At 45.7% G+C, this 27,941-nt stretch overlaps 1 protein-coding gene across 13 annotated transcripts in view; it reads right to left on the bottom strand.

The window, feature by feature from the left end:
* Nucleotides 1–7,986: 7,986 nt before the first annotated feature.
* The window catches only part of CASK (calcium/calmodulin dependent serine protein kinase), a 359,937-nt gene continuing 339,982 nt past the window's right edge, over nucleotides 7,987–27,941 (bottom strand). For 8 of the 13 annotated variants that reach the window (XM_081793028.1, XM_081793034.1, XM_081793035.1 and 5 more), the window contains 5 exons: nucleotides 23,071–23,151; nucleotides 22,885–22,965; nucleotides 20,147–20,349; nucleotides 13,096–13,179; nucleotides 7,987–10,005 (listed from right to left, as the gene is read on the bottom strand). In XM_081793028.1, the coding sequence (XP_081649154.1) occupies nucleotides 9,829–10,005; nucleotides 13,096–13,179; nucleotides 20,147–20,349; nucleotides 22,885–22,965; nucleotides 23,071–23,151 (626 nt within the window). In that variant the 3' untranslated portion in view covers nucleotides 7,987–9,828. The remainder of the gene's footprint in view (nucleotides 10,006–13,095; nucleotides 13,180–20,146; nucleotides 20,350–22,884; nucleotides 22,966–23,070; nucleotides 23,152–27,941) is intronic. The other 5 variants (XM_081793029.1, XM_081793032.1, XM_081793036.1 and 2 more) reach the window with 1 other exon arrangement.

Below are 27,941 nucleotides of genomic sequence, written 5' to 3'. Positions count from 1 at the left end.
TCTGTCAGGTCCATCTGATCCCATGTATCATTCAGGGCCCTTGTTTCTTTATTGATCCTGTGTCTGGATGATCTATCCTTTGTTGTAAGTGGAGTATTAAAGTCCCCTGCAATTACCACATTCTTATCAATAAGATTGCTTATGTTTGTGATTAATTGTTTTATATATTTGGGGGCTCCTGTATCCAGCACAGAGACATTTATAATTGTTAGCTTTTCCTGATAGATAGACCCTATAATTATTATATAATGCCCTTCTTCATATCTTGTTACAGCCTTTAATTTAAAGTCTAGTTTGTCTGATATAAGTATGGCTACTCCAGCTTTCTTTTGACTTCCAATAGCATGATAAATAGTTCTCCATCCCCTCACTTTCAATCTGAAGGTGTCCTCAGGTCTAAAATAAGTCTCTTTTAGAAGCAAATAGATGGGTCTTGATTTTTTATCCATTCTGATACCCTATGTCTTTTGGTTGGAACATTTAGTCCATTTACATTCAGTGTTATTATAGAAAGATATGGGTTTAGAGTCATTGTGATGTCTGTAGGTGTCAAGCTTGTAGTGATGGCTCTGGTACTTTGTGGTCCTTGCAACATTTCACTCACAGAATCCCCCTTATGGTCTCTTGTAGGGCTGGTTTAGTGGTGACGAATTCCTTCAGTTTTTGTTTGTTTGGGAGGACCTTTATCTCTCCTTCTATTCTGAATGACAGACTTGCTGGATAAAGGATTCTCGGCTGCATATTTTTTTCTGTTCATCACATTGAAGATTTCCTGCCATTCCTTTCTGGCCTGCCAAGTTTCAGTAGAGAGATCTGCCACTAGACTTATCGGCCTCCCCTTATATGTTAGAGCGTGTTTATCCCTAGCTGCCTTCAGAATTTTCTCTTTATCCTTGTGTTTTGCCAGTTTCGCTATGATATGTTGTGCAGAAGATCGATTCAAGTTATGTCTGAAGGGAGTTCTCTGTGCCTCTTGGATTTCAATGCCTTTTTCCCTCCCCAGATCAGGGAAGTTCTCAGCTATGATTTGTTGACGTATACCTTCAGCCCCTTTCTGTCTCTCTTCCTCTTCTGGAATTCCTATGATACAGATATTGTTCCGTTTGTTCCGTTCACTTAGTTCTCTAATTCTCCCCTCATACTCCTGGATTTTTTTTTTATCTTTTTCTCAGCTTCCTCTTTTTCCATAATTTTATCTTCTAATTCACCTATTCTCTCCTCTGCCTCTTCAATCTGAGCTGTGGTCGCCTCCATTTTATTTTGCACCTCATTTATAGCATTTTTTAGCTTCTCATGACTATTTCTTAGTCCCTTGATCTCTGTAGCAATAGATTCTCTGCTGTCCTCTATACTTTTTTCAAGTCCAGTGATTAATTTTATGACTATTTGATTGCTTAAATCGTTCTTGATCAATTCATTAGCTCTTGCTACTTCCTGGAGCTTCTTTTGAGGAGAATTCTTCCATTTTGTCATTTTGGATAGTCCCTGGAGTGACGTGGAACTGCAGGGCACTTCCCCTGTGCTGTCTGGAGTAACTTGCATTGGTGGGCGGGGCCGCAGTCAGACCTGATGTCTGCCCCCAGCCCACTGCTGGGGCCACAGTGAGGCTGGTGTGTACCTTATCTCCCCCTCTCCCGGGGGCAGGACTCACTGTGGAGTGGTATGGCCCCTGTCTGGGCTACTTGCACACTGCCGGGCTTGTGGTGCTGCTTCGATGGGATCTGGCCAAGGGCATATTAGGGTGGATCCGCATGGTGCACAGGGGCGGTAGGGGCAGACTCAGCTCGCTTTGCCTTCGGTGGTCCACTTCGGGAGGGGCCCTGCGGCATCGGCATCGGGAGGGAGGCAGACTCGTCGGAGGGATGGATCCGCAGAAGCACAGCGTTGGGTGTTTGCGCGGTGCAAGCAAGTTCTGTGAAGGGAACTGGTTCCCTTTGGGATTTTGGCTGGGGGATGGGCGAGGGAGATGGCGCTGGTGAGCGCCTTTGTTCCCTGCCAAACTGAGCTCTGTCCTCCGGAGGGTCAACAACTCTCCCTCCCGTTGTCCTCTAGCCTTCCTGCTCTCGGAGCAGAGCTGTTGACTTATAACATTCCAGATGTTAAGTCCCGCTGGCTGTCAGAGCTCACGCAGTCTGGCCCTTCCGCTTTTACTAACCAGACTCGGGGGCTCTGCCTTGCCGGGTGGGATGGCTGCCCCTCCACTGCCCCGGCTCCCTCCCGCCAGTCCGTGTAGCGCGCACCGCGTCTCTGCCCTTCCTACCCTCTTCCGTGGGCCTCTCGTCTATGCTTGGCTCCAGAGAGTCCGTTCTGCATCTTCTGACAGTTTTCTGGGTTATTTAGGCAGATGTGGGTGGAATCTAAGTGGTCAGCAGGACGCAGTGAGCCCCGCGTCCTCCTATGCCGCCATCTTCCTCCAAAATCTTAAGATTCTTCTTAAAGTTTATTTTTTGAGAGCAAAAGAGGGAGGGAACGAGTGGGGGAGGGGCAGAGAGAGAGAATCCCAAGCAGGCTCCACACTGTCAGCGCAGAGCCCACCGCGGGGCTCGAAGTCACGAACTGAGAGATTGTGACCAGAGTTGAAATGAAGTCAGACACTTAACCGACTGCGCCACTCAGGCGCCCCTGCTAAGGATATTCTCTATTTTATTTTTAAGAGTTTTTGTTTTTAATTTAGAATTGGGTTGAATTTTGTCAAATGTCTTCTTGGTGGTTGTGAGATGATCATACTGGTTTTTGCTTTTCTTTTTGTAACTGAGATATAGCTTATATACAGTGAAATGCATAGATCTTAGGTGTTCAGTTCAACATGTTTTGACAATTGTGTATACCCACATAACCGCCACCCCAAACAAGAAATGGAACATTTCTACCACCCCAGAAAATTCTAGGGGAAGTTCTGTGGGAAGCTGTTGATTTGTGTGGCTGAGCCTTTACCACCAGCTTTGTGCACGATCTTGATTTCCCTCTCACCATGGTTTCACATCTCGACGGCCTGGAGTCACATGTGAGACCCCAGCAGGCTGTCCCCTGTCAAACAGTTTGTTCATCCTTCATCAATCACTCTGGTGGCAGGAGGGAGCTGCTTCTCTGCAGGGTAATTGGCCATGGGGAGGGGGAGATAAAGCTGCCTCTGAAGCGGGAGGAGGGCAATGGCAGGAGCTGCAAGCTTTTAGTGATCAGGCCTAAGAAGGCGGCTGTGGCCACACTGATTTTGGGCACCCGTCCCTGAAAGGTTAAGATGGGGATGGGCGTGGAGAGCAGGTGTGTGCGTTGGGTGCAGGATCCCCCACTCTGCCCTAAGCATGGGATTTCATCTGCAGGCTCAAGTGTTGTGTGCTCATTCCTTGAGAAAGTCAGATGCCACCTTTTGGAACATTCTGTCCTGGAGCACCCCTTGCCTTTGGCTGGGTTGCTAGTTTGCACTACTATCTTGTCCTTTAAGAGGCTTGCTACCCTTAGGATATTCAAGGTCACTGCCTTCAGTGACCTTAAACTGAAGGTCACTGTCTAGTACCCTGCACCAGTCTGGTTGCATTCTTTATGTAGATTCCCTCTCTGCTGCCGTCGTTCATGGAATGATACTGGGTGTTATTTATTTGGCTTATCATATTGCAGTAAACTGGGGAAAATACAGACATACGTGTTTCTGTTCATTTCTGTCAGCTTAATGTGGACATGTTAGATGTGTTTTCAGTGGCACGAAGTACGGGAAATAAGCCTAATGTTAGTGTTATGCTTTTGGTCATCAGTATGTTGAGGTAAGTAATCTGAAGAAACATGATTTGGCATTCCCTGAATCAAAAGGCCAGGGACTCAACGTCTTGTGTCTGAATGTGATGTAGACTCTTCTATACATTTTTTTTTTTTTTTTTTAGGGGAAGTTTTCTTGAGAAAAGCAAACGATCCCTCCTGGTTTGTGTTTGTTTGACATGAGCCACGTGAGCACTTTGGGCCTGGGCTATTTCTGGAGGTGCGCGTTTGGACACATGCAAGTGTGGGTGTCTGAGGCCACCGTGGTTCTTTGCTTGTGCAGAGCCTAGGGAAAGGAGGTCATCGAGGCACGCAAGGGGCCGTATCCCAGACTCTAGCTAGAGAGCAGAGCAAAGCACCCAACACCAAGGGCAGCAGGCTTCCTCCCAGGGCTTTCTATGCAGACATCAAACCAGAGACTTGCTCGTTCTCCATGCTGGGTGCCTACCCCACTCCAATCAGTTTAGGCTGCTATTTCCAGGAGCTGTGACACTTGGATTTTTTTTTTCTCTTTTTTTAAACCCCAAGCTATTTAAAATCTGCATCCAAGTGCGAGCAGCTAAAGTTGAACTGCTCTCAGGACGCAGTCTGCGTCAGTTAGGCTAAAGACCGTGACTCCCAGGGTGCACCTGGGAGCCCAGGAGGTCGCTCTCTCCACCGCACAACCCCCCCGCCCCCCCACCGCATCTGTGGCAAGGCCTGTGAGGCCAAATCCTGGAGGGGAGCCCCCCGTCCCTCCAGTCATCCTGTGTTCTCTCCACCAAGCTGTTTGGCCTGCAATCTGAGGAAACAACTGCCTTTTCATGTTTTATACATTTTATTCATACATTTCTCCAACTTTGAAATGACAAAAGCCCAATTCTATGGTTTCCCGTTACACAGCATCCTACAGGTATGTATATTCTACAAAGAATACTATGGAGTTTCTCTTCCTCCCCTGTCACACAAGAGATAACTGATTAGGGTTCCATCGACTTGTACTGTCACTGGCAGTGCACCAGCGTTCGGCTTGTTCTGGCGACAGGGCAGAGGGATCAGGGTGGGAGGGTGTGTGCTAAGGCATGTAAATAGATACACACAGAGAGAAAGAAAAGCGGGACATTTACAAAGAATCCGAACCTTTCCGATCCCCTCACCTCCTGGGTGTTGAAGGACCCCTCCTGCACGAATGCTCTTGCTAAGGCTTCGCTGTACCCTGCAAATACTTACAACCGGAAATGGTGAAATATACAACAACTGTTAACATCGCTCTCTTTTTATCACTGAGACAATACTTCAAAACCTTTTATAAAAAGGCAGTTATACAGACAGAAAAAAGAACACGTTGGCAAAACTTGATGCAAAACAACCCCCAAACTGAGTTGGAAAGGGTGACACACCTGCACTGTAATTGAACAGGATGACGCTGTGGCCTCAGCACATGAGAGCTGCGTGGCCTTTGCATCAGTCACCCTGCTACCCACACCCCCCCCTCCCCACCCCCGTGCGCCGCCACACACCAGCCTGCACGGGCGTCATTCCAGGACACAGCTGAGACTGGAAGTTGGTTCCGCCAATTCTTAGTCTCTTCAAAATGAGAAAAACAAAAAAGGCGGGCCACTCACTATGGAGGAACGCCTATTTCTGCTCCTAGGCACAACTCCTTCTAAGAGGTTGCACTCATTCTGGGTCCCGAGATGGTGAATCCCAGGCGTCTCTCGGTGAGAACGCCGGCAGCCAAGTTCTGACTTTCTGAGCATGCACAGGTATGGAGTTGTGCTTAGGGCCAGAAATGAGGTCGCCCGTGTGGTGACAAATGTCTCTTTCCATTTGCTTTTGCTCAGTCCGTTTGCACAGGTTCAAGAGAGTTGATGGAGGGTCAGGTGAAAGGTGGTGGGCACTCTGGATTTTCTGTGTCTCCGAAGAGCTAAGACTTGGAGGAGCCTGTGCTAGAGATGGTGTGGCCCCCTCAGTCTCCTCTCCCTGTGGGCTGGGGTCTGCCCACCTTCTGCGACTCAAGAGTGGCAGCGAAAGGAGCAGATAAAAGGGATGTGGATGGGTGAATATACCCCTCGTGGCCCTTTCTTCCACTTCCTCGATGTGGGCCACAGCTGGACTTCACTCAGCCAGAAGACCAGAGACTTCCAATAACTCCAAGTTTAAGGCGAACCGATAAGCATGGGATAAGCCAATGGAACATCAAGTCTTACGGGGACAGTCCTTTAACCAACGACATCAAATAGGAAAACCTTAATTCTAAAGGGGTGAGAAAAGGAAGAGTTCTACCAAATGAGATGATTCACGATTAAAGCTTGTAGCCCTCCTGCAAGCTGCCTCAAAGAAGCAAAATGTCTAAGAGGAGAATTAATTAGAGGCGCAGAACAAGAGAAAGGCGCACGGGGACCTTTAGCCTATGACAGGCCATAATCAGCCTTAGCATCTTAAGCTCTTGTAGAGGATGGAATTAGGAAGCAGTGTTCAGTTCTGGAAAAGCAAACTCCTCCCCTGCCCCTCAACACACACACACACACACACACGCATGCGCACGTTTGATGACACAAAGGGGGGGGGGGCGTGTGGTGAGGACGGCAAGGGGCTTGTCGACTGCAAGTTGCCTTCCCTTTCCAAGGGGACCGTGCGGGAGGCATCACAGTTAAGAACTTAGTAATGAAAAAATCTTCTTGCTAGCAGTAGCAGTGTGTTCTCTTTGCCCCAAGAGACTGACCTGAAACAAAGAAAAGGACACCACATGGGTGGGAGACAAGAGACTTTGATTTGGGCGGGCCTGTCCTTAAGGGCGCAGTGTCTGCTCTGGGCGTCTCCCTGTCCTGAGGGTGGCTCCTCAACTGACTAAACTTTTTCAAGGAATGAACTTGACTTCTCACTGAACAGGTGACTACGAGTGATTTGAAGACAAAAAACTCTCCTCTGCAGTAATGACATCAAAACTTTCCCAAGATCACGGTGGTGTTGCATCCAGCCTCAAGTGGCTGGAGCCGGCGGTGTGAGATTGAGCTGGACTTGGGGCAGAGGGGCCCTGCAACATATTTAGATGACCCGCCACCAACAGGACGGCCCCAGAAGAAAACCTTCTGAAGGCAAACAGCAGGAAGTAGGTCACCCATTTCTTTTCTTCTCTGAGCAAATATTTTAAACCATCTCATCTGACAGGAGATACACTTAATTGCATTTTAAAAAGCTACCAAATTATCTCTGCACTGGGAAACTTCCAGATGAATTGAGTGACATCTTCCTTTTTAGCATTGAAATTGTATAGGCTGTACATGCAGTAACTACCACCTTATTAAAAAAATCAGGAACTTCTCTTTAACAAATAATTCCTCGTGTTAAAAAAACACCCCCCTTTTTTGCTGTGGGGGTGGGGTTGGGTGGGGTAGAGAACCCTCTGAAACATGGCTCAGTTGACCAGTGATAAGACTTAATAATTCTAATCATTTGCCCTGGCCTTTAAAAGGAACAAAACAAAATGATTTTGCTGATGGAATGGAAGCAGCGAAGCTTTTTAGTAATTTTCTCTGATTGCTTGGTGGATGATTGTAATGTAGCAGCGGCAGTTTTGTACGGAAATTACTGTGAGTTTAAGTGTTTTCTGGTAGGTCATAAAGACATTACTTTAGAGAAGGGCCTGTATTAGTGGAATGAACAGATGACCTCTCTGAGAAGTTCAGCCAGAACAAGTTCTGGGCTCAGAAAGTTTGCCATCCACACAGTGGTGAGAACAGCGCCCGCCTTTGTGCCTCTCAGATGGGGAAGACAGGACCGGCGCTACAGCACTTTCTCAATTCCGGGGCCACAGACGTCTAGACTGGCATTGCTTTGCTCTTCTTCTGCTTGATCCACCTCTATCAACGTGGCTTAAGATTGGCATCATCAGCATCTCTGGAGATTTGGCCTCAAAGGGCCAGAGGGGGTGTGGGCTTTTCTAGCTGAGGGAGGGGCTTCGCGTCCCCATTCTTTGTGCTTCATTGGAAAAGAGGTAGAGCGGGCACTTTCACAGTGAGAAGAGCCCGGATTGTGGTCAGTACCATCACAGGAATGCATGACTGGCCTTGGTATCAGTTAGATTTAAATCAATCCTGACACAGCTCTAAACAGCTCTTGGGGTTTCCCTTCTCCATCCATGGTGTCTCTGGTTTGGCGGTTTGGTCACCCTGCCGTGGGGCCTCAATAGAAGCAGTTCACGCAACACCTTATAAGTTGCAAACTCATCCGGTCACTGACAAAGGACAACATCAGAGAGAAAAAAAAAAATCATTGTTTAATAAGAGTTGTTGGGAGGGGAGGGTGACACCTTACAAGGAGAATACAAATGCCTCCTCTGTGTGGTCCTTCAAGAGGAGCCTTTTAGCTCACAACACAGCCTGCACATCCCGCCAAGGCACAAAGCGATGAGGCCATCTAACCGACAAGAAGCAAACAGGATGGTATTTTCTCAAGGATCGAAGGTTAACAGAACCACTTCACACCCTGACCCTCTAAGGAAGAATCTTCTGCTGACCTCTGGTCAAGAGTTGGAAAACCCCAGCCTGAGTCTCCTGTGCTGGAAGAATGTGACCTCATGGAAGGGCGATGAGATGGTTCATGTCTCTAAAGCAACAAGGGACGATGATTCTCCTGTGCCAAGGGATATAGCAAGAGGAAGGAGAAACCACAGATGGCCTCCGGTACGTGGGTGGCCCTCAGGCGCACTGCGCTCTGGGAGCCAGAGGTGGTCCGAGCTGTGCTCTGGCGGAGTATTTTGTTGTCCTGCCTACTGACAGTCACTCCTGGGCCTTCAGTGGTTCAATGAGCATCTAATGAATTACAAAATCTAAAAGATCATCAGCTTGTAAACCTCAACAAATCTGTAATGAAATGAAGGACCCAAAGGCATTTAATTATTGAACACATAAAAGGAAGTATATTTAAAAAAAAAAATTGGTCAAACTGTCCTGTTAGTTATCATTTTAAAGGAATTTACAGGGCTGTTATAGATTATTCTTTTGGAATAATTCAGTTTATAGCAAATGCCTAAACTGGTTTCTTCATTGCACAGTATATTTTCTTAAAATGGGTGCTTTAAAACAATTACATACATATTAAAAATCCTCATTTCTCTGCTTAATTAAAATGTTAATACTCTCAGACAACACAGATCTGAAATGGTGAAACCAGCAATTCCCCCTCCCACCTTACAACAAATTAAATTGAGACAAAATTACAAACACATTTCACTACATGATTATTAATAAAAATCAGTTTCTTTTTTTTTTTTTTATAAAGTTGCCCGAAATGCAAGGGATGTGCATAGGTTTACAACTTAGTCATAATAGCATTTTATTCTTACTCCCCTGGGTGTGCCCCGTGAACGGAATGTACTTTGCTGTAGATTACAGATTGTTTTGTCCAACACAGACACACCGACAGCATAAACGCTCGCGACTGTCCACATGCATTAAGAGTCAAGACCCAACTTCAAATCTCTAAAAGGTTTACAGGGTGCTTCAAAGAGACAGTATCACATTATCTGGATGTTACATAAAGGACTTAAAAAAAAAAAAGCTATTCTAAAAAAAAAAAAAAAAGAAAAAAGGCCTTTAGAAATTTATGACTGTTTTGTAATCACTAAGACTGATTATTTCAAATAAATAAAGGAAAGAAAGATATTCCAATTCATAAAATCAGACTCTAAAAAGAATGTAGTGTTCCACCCCCAGTCAAGGTAACAGAATCATTGTTTATTATTAAAATAGATTATAGAAAGCAGCATCTATTTTGTGCAGTTTTTAGGGGCCTTGGAAATAAAAAGCTATGATTTCCAAAAATATAACATTCCAAAGGATTGAATAATACATACATTTAAAGATACATTTTATTAAAGTTTAGGAGAACTGATTAAAAAAGATACTGTCTCTTTAAATGAGTGTGTAATTGTTTTCTCCTCCTATCTATTCGGACATGACAATAATTATAAATGGAGGTCACACTACAACTAGGTAGTCTTAGGGACCATGACCTGCTGACACACGGCCGATAACAAAGAGGCTTTTCCATGTATGAGGTGGCTCCTGGGTTCGCGGCAGGTCTCTTGGGAGAGGCCTAATAGACCCAGGAGACCGGGACCCACTGCGGGGCTGTGCACACGAGCTCCACGGCTTCCTCCAGATGTCTGATTGTCTCATCAATTTCATTGTTGATAATTGTGAGATCGAAGTAGTGTGCGTATGTTCTCTGTAAGATATCGGACTCCTTCTGCAGACGTTGAAGAGATTCATCCTAAATGGCGGTGGGATGGAGGTCGGGGTAGGGCGTGGGAGGAGGGAAAAAAGCAAAGGCAAGACAGAAGTCAGCTGGACTCTTTCTCTCTCCACGTTCCCGTTACTCCCAGTGTCACAAGCAGGCAAGGCTGGACCTCGATGTGCTGCATCGGGGCACGAGGCCAAGTCCGCTTTGTGACAGAGGAGGCAGTGGGCCCTGCGATGGCAGGGTCACGGAGGAGCGGCCTGTGGCCCGACTGCTCACCATGCAACAGGAGCTCCATGCCAAACCGGGGGATCAGAGAAACCAGACACTCTTCGGCAAACACAACGCCCCACCGGCCCGGCTGCTGCCATCTGCCCCAGCGGGAGCCAGTCTCCTGACTGACCGGCAGTGAGGGCTCTGGAGGTGAGGCCAGAGCCCTGCATCCCCCTGCTTCCCTCTGTCCTCTGCTCGCACTTGTGTGGGGCCCCAGAGCCCAGCTGCATCCGCACCAAGAAGCCACTGCCTCTGGCCAACAAATTAAGTTGCATTTTCCCCTCTTCTCCTTAGAGGTCCAACATGTTCCAGGAATTCAATTACGTATAATGGCCCTCGCTCAATAGCAGTGGATGCCAGAGGCAAAAGCTTTTTGGATGTTGCAAATAATGGATGAAATAAGGCCATTTCCCAGATACAACAGCAACTGGTATCTGATGAATCCCCTCAAACTGCTCTATGCTGGAAATGGCCAGATGTCACTGGTCAGAAGGACTCGCACCTCTCAGGGAAAAAACTCAAGGGAAAGCAGCTACTGAACTCTAGGGGGCTTTGCTGCTGGAAAGGACTTCCCCTCAACTCCTAGAGCTTGCTGCAGATCTCTTAAGGGCCACCAGAAAGTCTGCCTCTGGATCCTCACAGGGCAGACACCGTTAGGTTGAACTTTCAATGGACAAATTCAAATCTGAGGCCAGAGAACTCTGTAAGTCAACTTTGCCCTGCCTCTCCCCCAACACGAGGTAGGTAAGGAAGGTATTGGGCTGAGTCTTACGTATGTGGAGATATAGTTAATACCTGTTTATGTGATTAGTATCTTTCCCCGACTGGAGCGTAAACTTGTCTGTGTGCCCGGTCATTGCTGTGCCCAGCATTTGGCACTGTGCCCCGCACACAGCAAGTACTTACTTGGAAAGAAAGCACCTGGCTAATATTGCCCATTATGGGGTTTGATGAGTGCAAACCTCTACTAGGTCCTACTATTCTACTAGGAAATGGAGGCTCATGATAACAGAGACCTCCAGAAACACTAAAGGATGCGGGAGCCATGGTGCCCAGAGCTGACTTAGGACCCCTCCTCTTCTCGGAGGCCCATCCATTATTTGTGAGAAACCCTTGCTGATGAGCCCCGGTCTGTGGGTGTGAGTCTCTGGGAAGGGGATCGAATGGGGTGTCACCGGATCCCATCATGGCACCATGGTGTGGGTGGACAGTTACCAGGCAAGCTAGGGACTCCATCTTTTCTCTCAGGATGCTCTGAAAGGAATGTCGGATGTGGTCTGTTGTCGTCTACTGGGATTTCAAAGCAGGGCATGGTATGCTGGGCCGTGCAGTGTTAACTATTACAGTGTAGATAAGACCTCAGTTCCTCACCACCTTCTAAGGTCCTATCAACACGCTTTCCACTTGTACTTAGAGTATTTTCACTGTGGCTATACTTGACAACGAACAATGCAGAAGCCCCATTTTAGGAAACACTCATTCACCCAAAGACAGGAGTGCATCCTGCCAGCCTGGGAAGAGACCATTCCTACCACACCACTCTCTGGGCTAGGGGACTCCACTGAAAAACACCGTCCTGGGCCTCAGAGACCAGGGGCAGACTTCAGGATTTACTCAGAAAGCTGGGTTGATGAAAACATTCAAGAAAATGTATGGCTGACGGCATCAATTTTTAAACGTAGCTCTCTTTACAGAAAAAGAAAGCTTCCTCTTAAGGACCTTACAGGCTGAAGCTATATTTGTCCGTTTATTCCTCTACAGCACTTGTCTGCGGGATTGCCTTCTGCATGAGCAGGGTTTAACTCAGTGAAAACAAAATGCCTCTATTCTACCAGCAGAAGCCAGGATTTATGGGAAGGAAAGGTCTATGTTCTACATCTAGGAAAGGAAACAAGGTTGGATTTCATCACCTCCTAGCTGGTACTTACGGGCAATTTTCTGCACCATTTTGGCAGCTATGGAAAATTAGTAAAAGGGCAGGAAAACAGGCAAAAACAAAAAACAAAGCAAAGATGACAATCCAAGAAAAATACATGGCAACCAAAGGATAAGCGCTAAGCACAACGTGGGGTTTCACACAGGCCAGGGTGTTAATGGAGATGGGAAAGGTGGATTTACAAAGGGATACGCCACTTGCAAACAACAGGACAAAAACTAATGACCGGAAGTATGAGTAACATGGAAATATAAAGATTTAGCCTTCCTCAGAGGCCTGCAACATGAACACTTCCAAGCCTGACTGTAGTGTTCTGGGCTCTGGTGGGTTTAGGCCAGTGGTTAACTGAGCAGAGCCAAGAGCCCTCTGGTGGTTTCTCGACCCAGCAGAAGCAATGGAGGACTCTGCACGAGACTCTTCGTAAGAGTGGCCCTGCAGCAGATCAGCACGGATGCACTTACCAGACACTCCGTAACTACCCTCTGATCTGCCCAGCCACAGAAGGCCTCTGGGTCAGCTGGGTACTAGATGGTGATGCCAACTCTTGAAGGCACTATCTCTGCGGCAGCTGCTGGCTTGATTTAGCCTGACAGGGGACAGAGCTCATGTCCAGGTTTGGTGGTCTCCAGGGACCTGCATGGGCTCCGCTCCAGAGGCTGCCTGAGGGAACTCGGGCAGCTGGGCCAGGGTCATGGGTTCCTTATAGCGCTCTTCTGGCAAAGCAATCACTGGCCTAGAGCTGGGCCTGTGGCCTGCCACTGTCTTAGCCCAGCGCCCATTAGGGGTGGAGAGGGCCACAGCGGCTCGGCAAGCTTCCACGCCTTCGTTTCCTTGTCTTACTGATGTGGGGCTTTGGTCTTGCACACAACACACACATGGATCCTAATGGCGGGTAAAAACAGAGCGGCCCTTACCTCATTTAAACCTGGAGTGATAGTCGGTGCGGCAATAAAAACAACAAAAGGAGCAAACTCCGCAGTCCTCAGGACCTTCAGTGCCTGTGTACAAAGCAAAAACTGGAACTTAGAAATCATGAGTGCAGCATTTAATGGAGTCCGTAAGAAATCACACAACGGAAAAAACCCTTGATTCAAAGTTTTGGCAAGGGATTATTGAATTTACCAGCTTTATAAGTAACTTCTGTTACTCCTTTTCTTCCAAAGGATGGACCACAGCCATCAGCAAATAAAAGGTGACAAACCGGACATTTTAAAAACTGAATCTCATGAATCAATAGGACTGACTTTTCTTCAGCCACGTCAACACTGATTATGTTGGTTAAGGTTCATTTAAACCTGGCTATTAGCTGTAGCCTTTTTAGTTGATAGGAAATGTGTTTTGGGGTAGGCTTGGATCATTGCGCGGGCTCTGCCACTGAGCTACAGCCCACTTCACCCCATTTTAACCTTCGAACTGCTAACAAGGCTAGTGGGTCCCTGCCACTGTCACTGTGAAGCCGTGTTCACACTTACGGGGCCTTCTGAGTCGCCCTGATGCAAGGCCCCGTGGGGCTCACGGGGGAAGAGAGACCTTGTCTGGGGCTGGAGTCTGGAGACGCTAAATGAGCTCTGTGGCTGCGGGTAATTGGAGGCCCGCAGGAAAACGCTGTGTTGGAGGGAGAGGGGCCCCTGAGGCTGATGCAGTTCCCTTCAGAGGCATAAAACACGTTGAACGGTGCAGCCACCAGTTTGCACAGACACACTGCCAAGCTGGCATCCCATGCCCTAGGAGTCGTTTCTGGTAAGGGAGTGCTTGTCAGCTCCTCCTGGTGGGGGGGGGGGGGAGGGGGGACGTGACCCTGCAATGGGCTATGGATTCCCCTGCATGGGACAAAAACTCCAGCATACGTGGGTACACAATTCACAAGTGTCTGGTGTGTCATTAATTTGCACCGCAGCGAATAGTATCTTGCTGTCCTTCATCTGAGCATTTAACATGCGTGTTCTGCTACCTGCGTATCTGGCTTTCTAAATGGCCTTTCAGTGGTTTGCTTTGCTCTGTTCCTACTCCTCCCTCTTTTGCCTGGTTCACGGTGGTAGCAACAAGACCGGTCACTCTGCCCCTGTACTAAAAGCCTGCTACTAGAATGATCGATCCTTCTGGCGAGGCAAATCCCATCATATTGCTCCTCTACTCCAAACCCTTCCACAACTCCATCTCGGCCTTGGGATAAAATGTATACTCCTTAGCATGAATGCTGAATCCCTCTGTCCTGAGCTGGCCCGTGCTTATCTCAGTCTCTCTCTACACCTCTCTGCTGCTTCCCCCTCTTCCAACTGGCCTTGCTGAACCACTTCCAGTTCCAGAAAGGGCCACACTCTCTCTGCCTTCCCAGCTTTGTCTTACTACTCCCTCTGCCTGGATGCTCCGTCCCCATTCTCCCTTTAGCATGGCTGAATGATCCGTGAGCACCTGGCTCTGGTGTTCTTTAGTCTGCAAAGTCCTCTGTGGGCTCTGAGCCAGGCCCCCTCGCCCCCGACCATGGGACCCAGGATGCTGCACACCAAGTACCCAGATACCAGAGGGTGAGCTTACGGGCAGGGGTGATGTCTTGTTCAGTCATCTCCCTTGTGCCCTGTATGGCAGCCGGCATAAACTGTGTTTATGGTAAAATGAAAATGGAAAAGCAGCACACAGGATTGGCAGAAAATGTTTGACCAGTGGGCACTGTGCTTGGTGGCTGAAGGGAACCTCTTGGCCTCTGACTATACGGAGCCGTGAGAGACCAACAGGGATGATAAAGGTTTAGTGCAAGTTTCACTTTCACTGGGATTGGGTTTCTGAATCCCAGCCACACAGGATCTCCTTATGGATTAAGGGGGCCCAGCACATTGTTTCAGCCGTCATATCAAAGTGCTTCAGTTGGGGACATCACATTCCCCTCAGGAGAAAGCTCTTTGGGCCTGGCTATGCTCCCTTTTGACAGAGGTAATTGGCAATTTCTTTGCCAACCCTTTTGTGATTGAGAGTTCTGTTAAGGAATAAATATCACGGAAAAGTCCATATATAGCTCAATTGAGCTAAATAGGGATCTTCCTTTGGAAATCTCCTGTGAATATAATTTTGGGCCTCTTTTTCTGTCCTTCCTGTGCTCATAAATCAGGAGGGTCAGTTGAGACAGAAGGTTTCCTCGTCCACCCACAGCCAGCCTCTAGGCAACTAAGATGGGGAGATATCCCAGTTCACGGTTCCTACCCTTGCTTCCATCCCTGAAGTGACTCCACGCACAGAGGGAGCCTAGATGCCGAATGGAACCCACTGGTGAAGTTGAGAATGACACCTCAGGCGTGAAACGGCCTTTTTTCTGCTCAGTAACCCCAGCCTGAAGGCCACCCAATTCTCTGAAATTTTAAGTGCTAGCCTGTGATTGTTTTTGCAACGCCAGAAAACACACTCCTGGGCAACCATAAGCTCCCCGCAGATTACCCTTCTCTGTGCAGCATGCACACCCTTTGCCTTTACCCATCCGGACACGAAGATCATTCCGCACTTACTGTGTGTTGCCCAGTGCTCTCGTGTTCACGAATCAGGTTATATTCCCTTAGCAGCTAATTCCAAGGAAAGAACTGGCATCCTTCTAGCAGATAAGGATGATGTGATCCACGACATTCCCCTTTTTGTCCTGCTCACCAGGACGTTCAGAGCCAAACTGCACGCTGATCAGAGCAAATACAGTGGCCTTTTCATGGCTTTTTCGATTTCGATACTAGGTTACTTTCTTTTCTTTTTCTATGTCATTATATTTTCAAAAATGAAAAGACCCCCTCAAATCCTGAGATTTTCTTGTCCAGTAGCCCTCATGTCTTCACCATAGTCACCACACATTTCCTCAGGTGTCCCCAACTGCTCGACTTACAGGGCTTAAGTGCATGCCTTTTTTGGTGTGTGCGTGTAGTCTCTGCTTGCCTGGGGTTTAGGGTCACTTCAGGGACAGTAATTGGAATGGCTTCACAAAGATTCCCTCCCCTCAGGCTGTTAACAGGGGACTTCAAGAGGTCTCTTAAACCCTCTTCCTTTCTGACTGAAGACGAGACACAAATTTGTCAGTATTTACAGGCAAATATTTCTTTCTGAATCCCGGAGAGGCGGGGGGAGTCTAGAAAGGTCACTGAAAATATGCTGGATTTAAACAGCCAAAGCAACATTAGGTTTAACATTTAAAGTTAAGTCTTTAGTTCTCTTCTGTGGAGACATGAATTGATTTTATGGCTCATATATGGCCAACAGTTGATCCCAGGTTACCACCCATAAGGACTGAAAACGTATTTGATCAAGTCCCTAAGACGCAGATAGCTTTAAGACGTATCTGCTTTGCAAACTTAGAAAGTGTATAGGGGCAAGTGTCTGAGTCATTCTACACAAAAATATAAGGGTTTAAGGAAAAGCACTATGACCCCAGACATAATCTTTCACAAAACGGCCCCTAGTTCAGAACCTGGCTCTTGTTTTGAAGTACAGATTCCTAACAAGACCACGGCTACCCCTTGTTGACAACCTTTCCCTCTATGGGCAAAAGCCAAACCACAAGTATTCTGCTACCGTTAACTTGTTAAGGCAGCAAATGCATAAACCGGAGTAAAATTAAAATCTAAAATCTAAAACCATCTCAGTAGGTTTTGATGACACACTGGTGCTATCACAGTTGTAGCTTTAGGGACATAGGTTATTTTCTGGGCCATAGCTTCATTTAAAAACATTTTTTTAAAAATGTTTCTTTTGGAGAGAATGTGTGTATGAGTAGGGGAGGGGCAGAGAGAGAGGGAAACACAGAATCTGGAACAGGCTCCAGGCTCCGAGCTGTCAGCACAGGGCCTGATGTGGTGCTCAAACTCATGAACCGTGAGGTCATGACCTGAGCCGAAGTTGGACGCTTAACCGACCGAGGCACCCAGGTGCCCCTCCATAGCTTCATGTCCGTGAGAAAGAAGTTCTACGGTTTTTCCTCAGGTTTGACTGCCTTATTGATTTTTCTAAACATTAAAAAAAAAAAAAGATTTAAATCCTAGGACTACATATAAGATAGACCAGCTTCAGGATTCCCAGGGTCACCTCTTCCAGGATGGAACAGTGGAAGGAGGCGGGGGCTGGCTGTAAGAAAACCGAAGCCCCAACCAACACTGTCCAAAGCTGAAACCTCACTCTCACTCGAGCTACACCTTGGTTCTTCATCAGCAAAGGAGGACACGGATACCTGTCTCGGGGTTCCAAGGATTAAGGAAAGAGTACTCGTGCTTGCAAAATACACAGCACTGTAGGAACACACCTTTTCTTCTCATTTTAAAAGAAGCAGGTTGCTAGTTTGCTTCTAGGGTAATCTTAACTGTGGCCCTCTAGGTTTGAAGCTGGACTACAACGTCTTCACATATTAGACATGTGTTCAATTGGGCCTAAGCTGTCTAAAATAATTTAAGAGAGGGGCGTCTGGGTGGTTGAGCTGGTTAAGTGTCCAACTTTGGCTCAGGTCATGATCTTGAGGTTCATGTCTGGCTCCGTGCTGACAGCTCAGAGCCTGGAGCCTGCTTTGGATTCTGTGTCTCCCTCTCTCTACCTCCCATGTTCATGCTCTGTCTCTCAAAAATAAAGAAACCTTAAAAAAATTTTGAAAAAATAAATAAGCTAAGAGAGCACGAAATAATAGACCCAAATGCAATAAGCCGAACACCAGTGTTAGGTGGTCTATGGTCCACAAGTCAGCAGTGGCAGGTGTGAGCCACATGGCATTTCTGCTGTTGGGGAGTTTTTGATGTAGACCGAGGCACTCATTTCATCCTCACCAGCTTATTTGTATTCTTAGTTCCCAAGATGATGCTTGGAAGACAAGAAGTGCTTCATACAAACTGGAAGCATCCAGCTGTCCGTGAGATCTAATAGTGGGGGATCACACAGGCTGGGCGGGAAAGGGTGAGGAGAAAGGCATTCTAAGGTCAGAGCCTTCTGGAGCCGGTTGTCCTGAAGGCAGGGTGCCAGCGTTGCCCATCCCGGGGAGAGAGTGGGCCAAAGGCAGGGAAGCCCAAGGGAGGAGCCCTGGGGGTGCGGAGCCCGTGGGCCTCTGCGGCTGTGCCACTGAGTGCAAAGTCCGCATGGGAGCAGGACTGGGCTCCAGTCCAGGTCAGCCCCGGGTGGTCCGGGGTAGGTGAGCCGGGACCAGCATGGTTGACCAGACCAACCGAGAGGAGTGGGGCCTAGCTGATCGATACCCGTTCCCAGCCTCGGGGCTGGGTGGCCCTGAGAGACCCCTGTTCTGAGGTGGGGACACAGGAATGCATGAGCTCATCCAGCAGTCAGGGGAGCAGGGAGAGAGCGCCCTGCCTGGAGCGTGGGGCGTTCTGGTGCCCATGCCGCTTGTACAAACGGCTGCTGCGGATGTCCTGATGAGGCCGTGAGGGCTCCCACTCAGCATGTGACCTGGCGAGGGCACAGGGAGAGTTGGGCGCCAGGGGCAGAGTGGCATGGCAGCCGCTGAGGCAGAAAGCCCTCGGAAGTGGACTTAGGTCAGGGAGAGGGGTCTGAAGAGCCCTGCAGTCAGCTTACTGCTAGAGACCTTACTACCAGCAGAAAATGACGTTCAGGCGAAGACCAGTGTGGGACCCAAGGATGGGATGCCGAAGACCGCGACCAGGATGGAGACTGCCTCTAGCCACCCCCCACCAGAAGACTTTGCCAAGCCCTGGTAAGGAGGGCTTTGTAGGTAAGGAGAGATCAAGCTGTGTTCCACATGACATGTTTAGTTCTCTACAGGTCCGAGCTCACTGTCAAGTGTACCGTACAGTGTTCACCGTGCTGCTTTCCTCCCCAGCCCCTTAAGCAGATTCTGAGTTCAAGAACTCCATCAGCTTCTGTGAAATGGAAACGGGTGTAGCCACTGGCCTCGATGTTATGGTCTTGGGTCACATAGACGCTGCTGCCAGCTGCTGTCCTCCCTTTGGGCATAGCTAGGGGACCAAGTCTCATATGGTGGCCCTTGAACAGGGGCCGTCCCTGCCTGGGATAGCCAGGTAAGCCTGGTGAAGTGGAGCCTGCCTGAGGGGAGCTGGTCTACCATGTTGGCAGGTGGTATATGGATTGCTAAATATAAGCGATAGGGATTTGGCACACAGATCAGCCTTAGAAACGGAAGGCCCAGGACTCACACGGGGACCCACAGGCCTCTCCTGGAACTTGCCCCAATGTCTCCAACACCCTTCCTACTGGACTTGAAGTCCTGCTTCTGCTTGCTTTGTCCTCAGAGATGAAAAAATAGCTTGTCAGCGTGTGTGTGTGTGTGTGAGAGAGAGAGAGAGAGAGAGAGAGAGAGAGAGAGAGAGAGAGAGAAGCTTAGGGCTTCTCTACAGATTATCCAGTCATTCCTGTGTCTGGCTCCAAGTCCCTCCAAGCTCTCCATATCCCTCCTAGTTCTAGCCCGGGGTTGGGCATCATCTTCAGTAAAGAGATGGTGGAGGCTGAGAGCCACCATGGGTCTCCCTCCCTGCCCCATCTGGCACTCCCTGGGCTCACTCCTGCTTGCTTTTCTAAAGCCAGCGCTGTGTTTCAGACCCCGACCCAGGCCCCAGGATCAGAGTTCATTGATGGTGATGAACAGAAGACGCCGGGAGAGGCTCTGACAGTCCCGTGTGAGCTGTACCGAGAGAGAAAAGGGGGCTGTTGTGATCACAAAGTGCCCAAGTCTCATCCTGAGGTCAGATTATTGTAGGATTTCTGGCAGCACAGACCCAATCGGGTACTTTCATTGAGCTTCTGAGTATAATGAATCTCATAAGAGTATACTGTTGCTTCTTAAATACACGGTGTGTGCACCGAGCTCAATGATCAGTTTGCATTCTAGACTGTCAACCCATGATGCCTGCATTACTGATACTTTCCTGTAGTTATTATGTGACCCACGCTGTTCTGATGGCGCTTTTGATTTCAGAACCTGAGCTTAGCATGCAGGCAGGTGGATGGGGGCAGCGTGTGGCTGTGTGTTACCTGAGGCTCCACGTCCAGTATTGCAATCAGGCCCTGCTCATGGATCTTCCGGATGGTCTCCAGTTTTGTCCCATACATCGCATCCTCATGGCTGCCATACTCCAAGTACTCGTTATTAGAGATGTCTTGCATCATTTGGTCATGAGATACAAAGTAATAATTCTTTCCATTTTCTTCATCTTTCTTTGGAGGTCTGGTTGTATCTGCAAAGAAAGTCACATATCAAGAGAGGCTCAAAAGGCTGAGCTCATGATCTGATGTTCCCAATGGACCTACCCAAGCCCAAAATCTTGAGAGCTGTGGATTTTTCCAGGATAGGTCTCATGCTACGTTCCCACCCCCAGTAGCTTTGTAGAACTAAATTCTCAGCACCATGTTTATCTGTGTGACATCGGGCCACAAAAACTGGTTAGTTGTTTGGTCTGGTGAATCCTTCAGTGTTTAGATGAGATTTATTTTATCCCTTCATGGGTCTCTACAGGACAAAGACACTGACCCAAGATTAACATAACTTACTGTATGCCTTAATGCAGTTACTTCTTAAACAGAAGGAAAAAAGAAGAGTTAAAAAAAAAAATGGAAAACCACATATGGTTATTTAAATTTAAATAAATTAAAATTAAAATGTCAGTTCCTCAGTCTCGCTAGCCACATTTCAGGGGTTCAGTAGCCACATGTGGCTCATGGTTACTATAATGGACACTACAGATATTGAAAATTGTCACTATCAGAGAAAAGTTCCATTGGATAGTGCTGGTCTATGGCAGCTTGCAAAAGAGAATGTTAGAATACAGCAAAAGGTGTACTACATTGAGAATCCAATGACCTTGGCCAGATGTGGCCATAATAGTTAGTAAAGACCTACACCATGAGTTGGCAAACTATGGCCTATGAGTCAAATATGGCCTGCTTTTATAAATAAAGTTTTATTGGAAAACATCCATGCCCATTTGTTTACATATTGTCTATGGCTACTTTCATGTGATAATGGCAGAGATGAGTAGTTGTGACAGAGACCATGTGGCCATCCATGCCTCAAATATTTACTATCTAGTCCTTTATAGAAAAGGTTTGCTGACCCGTGGCCCAAGAGAACATGTACTAAAATATTGGCCGGTAAGTCCTAGTTCTGTGGGAGACTGACAGGACCAGTGTTCTGCAAAACACAATTTAGAAAATGTCTTTCTAGACACACCAGGAACACTGGTTTAAATCTTCCTTCTTCCCACTTTTTTCCTTTCTTCTCTCCTTCTCTTTTTTTCTTTCCTTCCTCTCTCCCTCTCCCCTTCCCCTTCCCTTTCTTTCAGTTTCCATCATTGGACAAGGACAAACTTTATGCTCCCCTTTGCTGTGTGCATGGGTCCAAACCCATGGGGAACTGCCCCTCTCTCCTACCCCAACTGGATGGACTATTAGAACTTCCAAGTGCTCACGGATGTTCAAATGTAGATGTTTTAAAGAACTCTTTCTCCAGGCACATAAAAGCTGGAGAGATGGCATCATGTGTTGATGCTGTACGATGCTTAGTCATCTCGGTAGGCAAACATATGCTATATACGCATCTGGGGTCAAATATTTGAGAGAGGGACCTCATGACTCACATGACTGAGGTTGGCAATGTATGCTTCAAAACCAAGCTAGTTAACTGGCCGTTTAATAACATGGACGTTCAATTGTTATGTGACCAAGAAGAAACTAAATGTTAGTTAAGCTTGCTATACTTCTGATCCAGACATAAGGAGAATTAAACGAATACTTCAAAGCGTTTTACTAGAAAATCCCAGAGGTACCAAGTGAAATGTTGTTTGATGAATTTCCTTTTTTGTGTAAATCAGACAGGGTTCTGGAAGGAGAGTGTGGTCTTATGAAGCTCCACAGCTCTCTGGGGCATAGAGAAAACCGTAAGTGGTGTTGACCTGGCTTCAGGAAGGCAACAGAAGACCCTACTGGGAAGAGCCAATCTTCCCATTTTCTCTTTTTGGTCTTATAACTCATTCCCCTTTAGTCCTTCCCACCTCGAACAAAACTGTATCTTCCAGAAAGCTTCTGGGATTCAAACTATAAACTCTGGTACAACAGTACTGAAAACAGTGATAGCAGTAACATGACTGCTCTTTATCCAGTATTTGCTAGTGCTTCCTAATCTCAAATATTCTTTACATTCCTGGAATTACTTCATCTTACAGTTGAGGACACAGGGCAAGAAGCTAAGGATGAGATAGAGAAAATAAAGGGAATAAAAATATTACAGATTTAAAATTCTTTATAAGAACCACCCGATGGTACACTGGCTTTTCAAAGTGATGAAAGTCAATAACTTAGGTATGTTTCAGGAGAATAGCGTTCTATCAAAGAACACTGTGCTATCAGATCTATTTTTCCGAAGAAGAATTCATCTGAGTCATGTCCCAGCCATACTGCTGGGAAAATCAGGTCACAAATAGAGTGGATGAGCCCAATTTTGTTAAAAAACAACAATGACAAGCAAATCACACGCTGCCTACGTTTGCCCTGAGAGAAGCTTGTGGGAGTCTACAATAGAATGTTTACGGTGCCACTACTGGGCAAATGTGGTCAGGATTACTGTTAATTCATTTTCTTCTTTGTTCTGCTTTGGATCTTCCAGATTTCCCCTAACGAGTAGTTACAACTTATATAATAGAAAAAAAATACGTTAACTACAACATTTAAAAAGTACTAGGACTAGTATACTTAAAAGAGAGTGAGACATAGCTTACGTGGAATAGGGTATGCAAACCGGTCTGGGTGCTTTGTGATGAGAGTGTTTTTTATGTGTCTTCTCCCAACACCGTGCGCACCTATGTCATTTTAAAAGAAAGAAAGTGAAATTGACAATTGTTAGTAACATCTGCAAAATGTGTTCAAGATGACATTAACAAAGTTACTTATACAGTCAAACTTACCTAATAAGACTAGTGTTTTCCTTTTGAATGCCGGCAGTTTTACTACTTCTTCATATGTAACGAGATCTAATTGATCGAACACTACAATATAAAGATTTAGAAGAAAGGTAAATCTACAGGAGTATTTCACGTACATCAATTATGATTTTACTGGCAGAACTAAAGTTATAGTAAAACTGTGTCTTAAAAAAATAGAAGTCCAACTTATGGTCTAAGCTTTCGTGTAATTTTAGTCCTATAACCTTTTGGGAGAAAATTTCATTTTTAAGCCCATGAAAATGCACTTTAGAACCAGGGGCATCCAAAGATACATTGAGCACATGCATAAAAGTCCAATTATAAGAGATACTGCATATCTTGTCATGCAGTATCCAACAACTCATACAAATTCATTCAAAACCACATGCTGTTCATATTTTTGCAATTCTAAGAAATTAGCATTACTAAAAAGAAAATGTCTGCAGACATTGACCAACATGAATATAGCATGAATGCAACTAAAGTTAACCAAGAAGGAGGCCACTAGATTATTTCTAGGGATGGATGAGAGATGCATGGACAGCTGGTCTTTTAACTTCATGGTTCTTTCTTTCAGCGGAGGTGCTGAAGGTAGCATGCTAGATTCTTTCAAAGTCAAGTTCTGAAACTATGATTTCACAAGCTTTTGAAATGAGCATCTCACAAGTTTTACTGTAACCCAGCTCTCCATTTGATGGAGAGTCTTGGGTATGTAAGTAGGGAAACATGCTTCCCTGGGTCCCAAACTTTGTCAGCCCACGTGTGGTCAGTCAGGATGGACGAGATGCAAAGAAGCGTGAAGCAGAGTCTGAGCTGGGAAACCTTTGCAAAAGGGGAGTTCTCGAATCATTACAGACTGAGAATAAATACTTAAAAAAACTATTTTTTGGAAACCTGCCTCTTAACAGAACTGTTACCAAAACTTTCCCAAGAGGATGACTATTCCTGTTGAAGTTCAAGGTAGTCTGGTTCTCACACACATTTGAAAATTCTCACATGAAGGCTAAAATCATGAGTCTGTGTTTCCTATAATGGATTTCTGTATGGTGATATCGCAGTGTTGTCAGGCACACACTGAAATTTCTTTTTAAAATAATATTGAATAAGCTCTAGGTTTCAGAGGGTTTGAAATAAAATCAATAAAATTGATGCCTTGATTTAATAAAGGGATCTGGGATGCTTCAATCACTAAGAGAAGCTTCTGCTCCCTGAAACAATATGGCCAAATGCTTTTGGCTCTCAGCTCAGTCCTTAACATCTGTGATCTTCCCAGTAGCAAAGAACCTTAAAATGCAAAATAGGATACTCTGGAATGCAACAGATCAGAAACAAACAAAGGAACAAAAGTATCATTCCCAAACTACTAAAAAAGAAAGAAAGAAAGAAAGAAAGAAAAGAAATACAATGTGTTAAAATAAGGGTTAGTGCATGTTAATGGGTATCTGTGCATTTGTTTGCTTTTGATAGCTTGATTCCATAAAGGTTGACTCAAAAGTCTTTAATTCAGCTAAACACCAAGAAGTGCTTTCTGTGTCTAGAATGGCAGACTCCCCAAATGAAAACAAACACGAGGTTCTGTGCGTGCTGGAGCTGGCTAGTCATGCTTCAGTGGTGACGGAGCGTCAGAGTTGCAAAAATAAAAGCAGGAGTGCTTACGGCATTGCTTTTTATACCCACTGCCCTCGGAGTGATGTTTCCATCAAGAAAAAGGATGCTTATGAAAGAGGTACATCAACAAGCGGATATATATTTTAATACCGAAAAATAATCAAGCATCTCATGAAAGGGCAAGATGATGATGGCACAGGCTTTCTAAATGGTATCAGCATCCCTTTCCTTCCACAGAGCCCTAACTGCAATCCTACCCACTTAAGACTGGTCAATTTTTAAGCAACACGTAAGAATGAGTTAGATATGAACAATTGACAGCACAAACAAATGAACAGGTATGTTACACGTCAATATCTTAACCATACGTGAGTATCATGAAAAGGTTACTCTGGTTGAAATGAAATCACCACATGGTCATAGGATTGAGAAACAATAAAAGAGAATATTTAAAAATAAGACATACAAAGAATATAAGGAGAACACTTAAAGACTGAACTTTTAAAAAGTTTTATGTTGTTTGCAGATTAAAAAAAAAGGGACTTAATGAAAGGAAACCGTCAAAAACAAAGAGGCATAGTCACTCAACAGGTTACTTACATGCACAGAGGCCATTGGGAGTAAGACAGCATGAAAAATGTACAGGGGTCATTGAAATATGGCTTTTAATATATTAGTAAAATAAAAGTATAATATGCACAAAAGAAACTTTACCATGCAATATTCTAAACACGAGGCAAATAAATCACATTAAGAAACAAACTCATTTTAATAAAAATTCAACAATATCCTTATATAAAAGCCACTGGGTTTTATATATGCATGGAAATCTTGTGTGAATAGGTACATGTTCTTTGGGGAGTGTACATGTGGAAGCCTTTTGCTCTTCATTTTGTACCTCCCTGTACTGTTTTTGCAATTTCTCATCACAGGTGCCTATTATTTTTATTAAAAAAAACCTCAACAGGGCAGTGAGATGATGGGCCACTTTTTGTTGTCTTAAGAGTTCTCTGTATCCAAGAGAAAATGTCATAGTTTTAAAAACTGTTCAACTACTAATTTGTGGTCTGAGGCAAAATTTAAACACACCTATGAATGGTATTGTAGGAACCCTCTGGGTTCATGTGTACATATGTAAATAGCGTATCTGAGGATATTGAAATACCATTGCTTAGGGCTCTAATAGTTAAAAAACAACAACAACAACAGCAACAAATTAATAAGGACTTTTTTCCCCTCACGTTTACATTAGTAACTTGATCTTTAAACTGATTTTGGAAGTCCTAGGGCTGAGGAATCTCAGTGCCTCAAGAGTATACTTCTAGCAGCCTGACAATGCTTTTTGCATCAAATTTATGTGGCTAAAAATCTTTTATGCATTGCAGAAAATGTTATTTGCTGTAAATACTACACACACTATAATCAAATCTATTCCCAAGGCTTCAGAAATACTGTCTGGCATAGTTTGCTCCTATTATCCTGATTTCCTGGTAAGCTACTCAATATTCATGCCTCTTTTATGTGTTTAGGTAAGTATTTCCAGTTGAATCTTTTCCATAAATAAGCCTTTAGCATCGATTCCTGGCCTCATTTGGAAAAACTACAAGCATATTCATATACGGCAAAAACTTCCGATTAGAAAAGACCTTGCAGGCTGGTAGCACTGGGCCGGGCACCTAATTCATCTGGGTGCGTGGGCCTGGGCCAGGGCCAGGGCGAGGTACAAGAATGGAGCAAAGGGATGATGGGTCCTAGAGATTAATTCTAGTATCATCGTTCCATCGGTTCTAGATACTGACAAAGTTCCCATCTTTCTTTTGATCACACATATAAACAAATTCAGAATTTGATGAGAACGTCTGGCCTGCCATCAACATATGCAGAATTCTCGAAGATTTGAAGCTGGAAACAAGACATATGGCCCTTATTTGAATTCACTGAGGACTATGGGAAGACTCCCCACCCCAACCCAGCTGTATTTTACAATCAACTTCTGAAAAAGCCAGAAAAATCCTTCAGAAATATAGTTTGATTTGTGGCTCATGACCCCATTCGGCTAGCTGTTGGCATTAAAGAATGTTTCAAAGTTGTCAAAGCATCTGCCATACTGGCTGAGTGCAACGGTATTTCTTTCTCTTTTTCACATCAATTCCTTATATAGGCGATGCTGCATATTAGGATGGACTTTCATCATAGCTAAAAGCAGAATAGTTGATAAAATACTCGACTTCCCTTTCCTGACAATTTCATCTCTTGCCAAGTAAAGGTAACCACTAAGTAAATGGTTCTTCTGGACTTTGTAATGGAGAAAATGGAAGGGTTGCTCGGTGAAGGGGAAGAAACCTGAAGAGGTGGTGGCAGAAAGGCCTTGCTAGACAGCACGCTTCAGAAAGTCCAAGAAAAAAGCTGCACATCTTCTCCAGAGCAGAAAAACCCAGAGGGGAGCTCATGACGGGTGATGTGGGGCAGGGGGTGGGGATCCCAGCAATAACATTTTGACTAGACAATCACAAACACACCTAAACACAAGTTCTACCAGAAAACCTGAGCAGCTCTACAAGGACCTCATAAGAAATTCAGACTTTCCATCAAAGGGTATGAAAAGACAGTCCCAAACTCAGTGACAAATACTGACATGTAGAAGGGATCATGAACATGACAAGGAAGCTCTGAGGCTCAGAAGACCACTGCTTGGGAAAATGCTGAAGGGAACAAAAGAGTGGGGGAAGTTCTCAATTTCCCTTAGTTCTAAATCTATAAGAACTTAGGTCTATGGTTTTGCACAGGAGGTTGTAATGTCCAAAGATGACAGAGAAAAAGCCATTGTATTCCATCCCTATGAGGCTCTTGCCTTCTCTTGTCAGGCCCAATGAGGAAAGAAACGTAGAGCCCCTGAATTTCAGGTTTAGAAAGGATATCCTTCACTGACTAACCCAATTCCCTCATTTCGAGCGCCCCCCCCCCCCCAGGAGCCAAGGGATTTGCCCACCATGCAGGTGTGCTAAGTCAGGTTGCCTGTTAGCTTACAAGTGCATTTGCGGGACCATGGAGGACCACCTGCAATGAAATCAGACAGAGCGGGGACAGTGGAAGATCAGTCATACCTGTGGTTGAAGAATGGAAAAAGTGAACTGCGGAAGGGGCACCTGGGTGGCTTAGTCAGTTACATGTCCGACTCTTTTGACTTCGACTCTGGTCATGATCTCATGGATTGTGGGTTTGAGCCCTGTGTTAGGCTCTGCACT

The sequence above is a fragment of the Panthera onca genome, chromosome X (genome assembly GCF_046562875.1).
Source record: "Panthera onca isolate mPanOnc1 chromosome X, mPanOnc1 haplotype 2, whole genome shotgun sequence".
Classification (NCBI taxonomy): Eukaryota; Metazoa; Chordata; class Mammalia; order Carnivora; family Felidae; genus Panthera; species Panthera onca.
This window is presented reverse-complemented; position numbering and strand designations above follow the sequence as displayed.